A 7,973-nucleotide genomic window follows, 5' to 3' on the forward strand; every position below is an offset into this window, starting at 1 on the left:
ATCGTGTGTGTGTGTGTGTACTCACCCACCCTGAAGCACTCATTACTATCTGATTCACCCTGATGCACCTGTTCACCTAGCAGGAAATAGGTACCCGGGGTAGTAAGACAACGGTTGTAGGGGTTGTACCCTTAAGGGGGGGGGGGCAGTGTAGTTCCACCTTTAGGGGGGGAGGGGGGCAAGTGTCGGGTGACCTCAATGCAAGCCTAAAGTATATATATATACACAGGCTTCCTGTCCCCCAGAAAACGAGATTGTATTATTTGTTCTACTGTAATGTCCTAACAAGTGATTATTTGACTGATTGATGAAGATTAAGCCAGCTACGAGGTGGCACGGGCATGAATAGCCCCGTAATCACCTCATTTCGTGTGTATAGAAATATGTATGTCGATAACATGTGTCCTCTGCTCCTTCCATCCTCCAGTGGTGTGCTGAACTCTCTTTGCCAGCAGTCATCAAGCACTGAACTATCCACTAACGAAACCTGTACATCTTTCCTCAATCATGGCTGCTCAGTTTACATTAATTAAACAGTTTACGAGCCCCGAAGCACTACGAGCTTGTTTATAATAATAATAACAACCCTGGTTTAATAACCCTACTTAACACAATAACTACCACTGTTATAGTAATAACAAGTCTAATATTTCTTCTAAAACAAAAATTAAATCAAATCAATTACAAGACAAAAATAATTTAGATCGTAGTTTACATAAATAATAATAAGAACATCAAATAATAATAATAATAATAATGGTGAAATTTTCAAAAGACTGGAGCCAGACTTCGCTTGTAAACACAGCCTGTGTTCACTGCTCGAATTATCAGCCTTTCGCTTTCAAAAAAATGACAAAAAACTAAAACAGAGACAAACAGACAAGCAGAGCATAATATACGTTTAATGGGCACTCGCGGCGTGCCACACACACACACAAAAACACACACAAAAACACACACAAAACAAACAAATGAGTTATGAATTCTCTCCTCAATTATCTCCCAAAAAAACTATAAAATTTCGTGTTGGTAATTGTTGGGAGAAAGTTGTGATTGGTATCATGACACGTGGCCATGATATATATGTGGGCAGGTACATGTTGGGCAGGTACATGTTGGGCAGGTACATGTTGGGCAGGCACATGATGGTATATATATGTGGGCAGGTACATGTTGGGCAGGTACATCATGGTATATATGTGGGCAGGTACATGTTGGGCAGGTACATCATGGTATATATGTGGGCAGGTACATGTTGGGCAGGTACATCATGGCATATATGTGGGCAGGTACATGTTGGGCAGGTACATGTTGGGCAGGTACATCATGGTATATATGTGGGCAGGTACATGTTGGGCAGGTACATCATGGTATATATGTGGGCAGGTACATGTTGGGCAGGTACATCATGGTATATATATGTGGGCAGGTACATGTTGGGCAGGTACATGTTGGGCAGGTACATGATGGTATATATATGTGAGCAGGTACATGTTGGGCAGGTACATGATGGTATATATATGTGGGCAGGTACATGTTGGGCAGGTACATCATGGTATATATGTGGGCAGGTACATGTTGGGCAGGTACATCATGGTATATATATGTGGGCAGGTACATGTTGGGCAGGTACATGATGGTATATATATGTGGGCAGGTACATTATGGTATATATGTGGGCAGGTACATGTTGGGCAGGTACATGTTGGGCAGGTACATGATGGTATATATATGTGGGCAGGTACATGTTGGGCAGGTACATGATGGTATATATATGTGGGCAGGTACATGTTGGGCAGGCACATGATGGTATATATATGTGGGCAGGTACATGTTGGGCAGGTACATGATGGTATATATATGTGGGCAAGTACATGTTGGGCAGGTACATCATGGTATATATGTGGGCAGGTACATGTTGGGCAGGTACATGTTGGGCAGGTACTCTCTTGGTGTGTGTGTGTGGCCACCAGGTGATGGTAGAGCTCTCTTGGTGTGTGTGTGTGTGTGTGGCCACCTGGTGATGGTAGAGCTCTCTTGGTGTGTGTGTGTGTGTGTGGCCACCTGGTGATGGTAGAGCTCTCTTGGTGTGTGTGTGTGTGTGTGGCCACCTGGTGATGGTAGAGCTCTCTTGGTGTGTGTGTGTGTGTGTGGCCACCTGGTGATGGTAGAGCTCTCTTGGTGTGTGTGTGTGGCCACCTGGTGATGGTAGAGCTCTCTTGGTGTGTGTGTGTGTGTGTGGCCACCTGGTGATGGTAGAGCTCTCTTGGTGTGTGTGTGTGGCCACCTGGTGATGGTAGAGCTCTCTTGGTGTGTGTGTGTGTGTGTGGCCACCTGGTGATGGTAGAGCTCTCTTGGTGTGTGTGTGTGTGTGTGGCCACCTGGTGATGGTAGAGCTCTCTTGGTGTGTGTGTGTGGCCACCAGGTGATGGTAGAGCTCTCTTGGTGTGTGTGTGTGGCCACCTGGTGATGGTAGAGCTCTCTTGGTGTGTGTGTGTGTGTGTGTGTGTGTGTGGCCACCAGGTGATGGTAGAGCTCTCTTGGTGTGTGTGTGTGTGTGGCCACCAGGTGATGGTAGAGCTCTCTTGGTGTGTGTGTGTGTGTGTGTGGCCACCTGGTGATGGTAGAGCTCTCTTGGTGTGTGTGTGTGTGTGTGGCCACCTGGTGATGGTAGAGCTCTCTTGGTGTGTGTGTGTGGCCACCTGGTGATGGTAGAGCTCTCTTGGTGTGTGTGTGTGTGTGTGGCCACCTGGTGATGGTAGAGCTCTCTTGGTGTGTGTGTGTGTGTGTGGCCACCTGGTGATGGTAGAGCTCTCTTGGTGTGTGTGTGTGGCCACCAGGTGATGGTAGAGCTCTCTTGGTGTGTGTGTGTGGCCACCTGGTGATGGTAGAGCTCTCTTGGTGTGTGTGTGTGTGTGTGTGTGTGTGTGGCCACCAGGTGATGGTAGAGCTCTCTTGGTGTGTGTGTGTGTGTGGCCACCAGGTGATGGTAGAGCTCTCTTGGTGTGTGTGTCTGTGTGGCCACCTGGTGATGGTAGAGCTCTCTTGTTGTGTGTCTGTGTGGCCACCAGGTGATGGTAGAGCTCTCTTGGTGTGTGTGTGTGGCCACCTGGTGATGGTAGAGCTCTCTTGGTGTGTGTGTGTGTGTGGCCACCTGGTGATGGTAGAGCTCTCTTGGTGTGTGTGTGTGTGTGTACTCACCTAATTGTACTCACCTAATTGTGCTTGCGGGGGTTGAGCTCTGGCTCTTTGGTCCCGCCTCTCAACCGTCAATCAACTGGTGTACAGATTCCTGAGCCTATTGGGCTCTATCATATCTACATTTGAAACTGTGAATGGAGTCAGCCTCCACCACATCACTTCCTAATGCATTCCATTTGCTAACTACTCTGACACTGAAAAAGTTCTTTCTAACGTCTCTGTGGCTCATTTGGGTACTCAGCTTCCACCTGTGTCCCCTTGTTCGCGTCCCACCAGTGTTGAAAAGTTCGTCCTTGTTTACCCGGTCGATTCCCCTGAGGATTTTGTAGGTTGTGATCATGTCCCCCCTTACTCTTCTGTCTTCCAGTGTCGTGAGGTGCATTTCCCGCAGCCTTTCCTCATAACTCATGCCTCTTAGTTCTGGGACTAGTCTAGTAGCATACCTTTGGACTTTTTCCAGCTTCGTCTTGTGCTTGACAAGGTACGGGCTCCATGCTGGGGCCGCATACTCCAGGATTGGTCTTACATATGTGGTGTACAAGATTCTGAATGATTCCTTACACAGGTTCCTGAACGCCGTTCTGATGTTAGCCAGCCTCGCATATGCCGCAGACGTTATTCTCTTTATGTGGGCTTCAGGAGACAGGTTTGGTGTGATATCAACTCCTAGATCTTTCTCTCTGTCTGTTTCATTAAGTACTTCATCTCCTATTCTGTATCCTGTGCCTGGCCTCCTGTTTCCACTGCCTAGTTTCATTACTTTGCATTTACTCGGGTTGAACTTCAACAGCCATTTGTTGGACCATTCACTCAGTCTATCCAGGTCATCTTGTAGCCTCCTACTATCATCCTCTGTTTCAATCCTCCTCATAATTTTTGCATCGTCGGCAAACATTGAGAGGAACGAATCTATACCCTCTGGGAGATCATTTACATATACCAGAAACAGTATAGGTCCAAGGACTGACCCCTGCGGGACTCCACTTGTGACGTCTCGCCAATCTGAGACCTCACCCCTCACACAGACTCGTTGTCTCCTGTTGCTTAGGTATTCCTCTATCCACCGGAGTACCTTCCCTCTCACTCCAGCCTGCATCTCCAACTTTCGCACTAGCCTCTTGTGTGGCACTGTATCAAAGGCTTTCTGACAATCCAAAAATATGCAGTCTGCCCACCCTTCTCTTTCTTGCCTTATTTTTGTTGCCTGGTCGTAGAATTCAAGTAACCCTGTGAGGCAGGACCTGCCATCCCTGAACCCATCTTGATGCTGTGTTACAAAGTTCCTTCGCTCCAGATGCTCCACTAGTTTTTTTCGCACAATCTTCTCCATCAGCTTGCATGGTATGCAGGTTAGGGACACTGGCCTGTAGTTCAGTGCCTCCTGTCTATCCCCTTTCTTGTATATCGGGACTACGTTAGCTGCTTTCCAAGTATCTGGCAGTTCCCCTGTTGCCAGTGATTTGTTATACACTATGGAGAGTGGTAGGCTCAGTTCTCTTGCTCCTTCCTTTAGAACCCAAGGGGAGATTCCATCTGGGCCTATAGCCTTCGTCACGTCCAACTCTAGTAAACACTTCCTTACTAAACTTAGTAAACACTTCCTTACACCAGGTGTGGCCACCTGGTGATGGTAGAGCTCTCTTGGTGTGTGTGTGTGTGGCCACCAGGTGATGGTAGAGCTCTCTTGGTGTGTGTGTGTGTGTGTGGCCACCTGGTGATGGTAGAGCTCTCTTGGTGTGTGTGTGTGTGTGTGGCCACCTGGTGATGGTAGAGCTCTCTTGGTGTGTGTGTGTGGCCACCTGGTGATGGTAGAGCTCTCTTGGTGTGTGTGTGTGGCCACCAGGTGATGGTAGAGCTCTCTTGTTGTGTGTGTGTGTGTGTGGCCACCTGGTGATGGTAGAGCTCTCTTGGTGTGTGTGTGTGTGGCCACCTGGTGATGGTAGAGCTCTCTTGTTGTGTGTGTGTGTGTGTGGCCACCTGGTGATGGTAGAGCTCTCTTGGTGTGTGTGTGTGGCCACCTGGTGATGGTAGAGCTCTCTTGGTGTGTGTGTGTGGCCACCTGGTGATGGTAGAGCTCTCTTGGTGTGTGTGTGTGGCCACCAGGTGATGGTAGAGCTCTCTTGTTGTGTGTGTGTGTGTGTGGCCACCTGGTGATGGTAGAGCTCTCTTGGTGTGTGTGTGTGGCCACCTGGTGATGGTAGAGTTCTCTTGGTGTGTGTGTGTGGCCACCTGGTGATGGTAGAGCTCTCTTGGTGTGTGTGTGTGGCCACCTGGTGATGGTAGAGCTCTCTTGGTGTGTGTGTGTGGCCACCTGGTGATGGTAGAGCTCTCTTGGTGTGTGTGTGTGGCCACCTGGTGATGGTAGAGCTCTCTTGGTGTGTGTGTGTGGCCACCTGGTGATGGTAGAGCTCTCTTGGTGTGTGTGTGTGGCCACCTGGTGATGGTAGAGCTCTCTTGGTGTGTGTGTGTGTGGCCACCAGGTGATGGTAGAGCTCTCTTGGTGTGTGTGTGTGGCCACCAGGTGATGGTAGAGCTCTCTTGGTGTGTGTGTGTGGCCACCTGGTGATGGTAGAGCTCTCTTGGTGTGTGTGTGTGGCCACCTGGTGATGGTAGAGCTCTCTTGGTGTGTGTGTGTGGCCACCTGGTGATGGTAGAGCTCTCTTGGTGTGTGTGTGTGGCCACCAGGTGATGGTAGAGCTCTCTTGGTGTGTGTGTGTGTGGCCACCAGGTGATGGTAGAGCTCTCTTGGTGTGTGTGTGTGGCCACCTGGTGATGGTAGAGCTCTCTTGGTGTGTGTCTGTGTGGCCAATTGAGATCAAGTATTGACAGTTTTGGGTTGGAACTCGTTGATGTTTTCCATATTGACGTCGCTGTCTTAACAGTCAATGTCTGTAATCAACCCGTTAGGTATTCCTTCTCCTAACTGAGTGTTCTCTCAGGAACTCCAGACTTGTCGTCCAAACATTGCAATGTGCCACTGTGTCGAAGGCTTCACGACAGTCACACAAAATACAGTCAACCTCTCCTTACTCATCCTGGCGGACCATGAACCTCAAGGAGGGTCTCCATGGACGACTGGCCTTCACTGAGCCAATGAATGAATTATGAATTATTTAATGAATTATTTCCTGACTGTCGTGTCAAGCACCATGCATGGCAAAGCTGATAAACACAACGCATGCCAAGACTCTCGAGGTAAGACTGTCAGGCACCCTGCATGACAAGGCTATGCACAGCGTTGCATATCTCTTTTTCATGCCTGCGACTATATTCATGCAATGTGACTAATTTGCATACGGCAGATGGCTCGCTAAAGCTGTTCAAGATGCAGCAGCTCTCGGAGCAATGGGCACACGTCCCGGGTCAGTTAACCGAGTGACACTCCACTGTAGGTCCTCCTCGGACATGGCGCTCTCAGAGTCGGGGTTCACCTTCCCATTAAATGCAAATTAAGCAAGAGGACTCTTCCCCCTCCCCCCTCTCTCTCTCTCTCATCTCCTCATAGCAATTTATCGTGTGATTTAATAGGCTTGAATGAAGCCTATGGTTTTATGGTCAATAGAATGTCCAGGCGCTCAATAGGATGCCCAGGCGCTCAATAGAATGCCCAGGCGCTCAATAGGATGCCCAGGCGCTCAATAGAATGCCCAGGCGCTCAATAGGATGCCAAGGCGCTCAATAGGATGCCCAGGCGCTCAATAGAATGCCCAGGCGCTCAATAGAATGCCCAGGCGCTCAATAGAATGCCCAGGCGCTCAATAGGATGCCCAGGCGCTCAATAGAATGCCCAGGCGCTCAATAGGATGCCCAGGCGCTCAATAGGATGCCCAGGCGCTCAATAGAATGCCCAGGCGCTCAATAGAATGCCCAGGCGCTCAATAGGATGCCCAGGCGCTCAATAGAATGCCCAGGCGCTCAATAGGATGCCCAGGCGCTCAATAGAATGCCCAGGCGCTCAATAGGATGCCCAGGCGCTCAATAGGATGCCCAGGCGCTCAATAGAATGCCCAGTCGCTCAATAGAATGCCCAGGCGCTCAATAGAATACCCAGGCGCTCAATAGGATGCCAGGCGCTCAATAGAATGCCCAGGCGCTCAATAGGATGCCCAGGCGCTCAATAGGATGCCCAGGCGCTCAATAGAATGCCCAGGCGCTCAATAGAATGCCCAGGCGCTCAATAGGATGCCCAGGCGCTCAATAGAATGCCCAGGCGCTCAATAGGATGCCCAGGCGCTCAATAGAATGCCCAGGCGCTCAATAGGATGCCCAGACGCTCAATAGGATGCCCAGGCGCTCAATAGAATGCCCAGGCGCTCAATAGGATGCCCAGACGCTCAATAGGATGCCCAGGCGCTCAATAGGATGCCCAGGCGCTCAATAGGATGCCCAGGCGCTCAATAGGATGCCCAGGCGCTCAATAGGATGCCCAGGCGCTCAATAGAATGCCCAGGCGCTCAATAGGATGCCCAGGCGCTCAATAGGATGCCCAGGCGCTCAATAGAATGCCCAGGCGCTCAATAGGATGCCCAGGCGCTCAATAGGATGCCCAGGCGCTCAATAGGATGCCCAGGCGCTCAATAGGATGCCCAGGCGCTCAATAGGATGCCCAGGCGCTCAATAGGATGCCCAGGCGCTCAATAGGATGCCCAGGCGCTCAATAGAATGCCCAGGCGCTCAATAGAATGCCCAGGCGCTCAATAGGATGCCCAGGCGCTCAATAGGATGCCCAGGCGCTCAATAGGATGCCCAGGCGCTCAATAGAATGCCCAGGC

At 50.1% G+C, this 7,973-nt stretch overlaps 1 protein-coding gene across 1 annotated transcript in view; it reads left to right on the plus strand.

The window, feature by feature from the left end:
* LOC123748530 (uncharacterized) overlaps window positions 1-6,654 on the plus strand; it is a 61,016-nt gene extending 54,362 nt beyond the window's left edge. Inside the window, exon 5 of the mRNA XM_069312753.1 lies at window positions 6,504-6,654. Within this exon, the coding sequence (XP_069168854.1) occupies window positions 6,504-6,654 (151 nt within the window). The remainder of the gene's footprint in view (window positions 1-6,503) is intronic.
* Window positions 6,655-7,973: the final 1,319 nt, after the last annotated feature.

This window comes from Procambarus clarkii, chromosome 73 (genome assembly GCF_040958095.1).
Source record: "Procambarus clarkii isolate CNS0578487 chromosome 73, FALCON_Pclarkii_2.0, whole genome shotgun sequence".
In the NCBI taxonomy this organism is placed as follows: domain Eukaryota; kingdom Metazoa; phylum Arthropoda; class Malacostraca; order Decapoda; family Cambaridae; genus Procambarus; species Procambarus clarkii.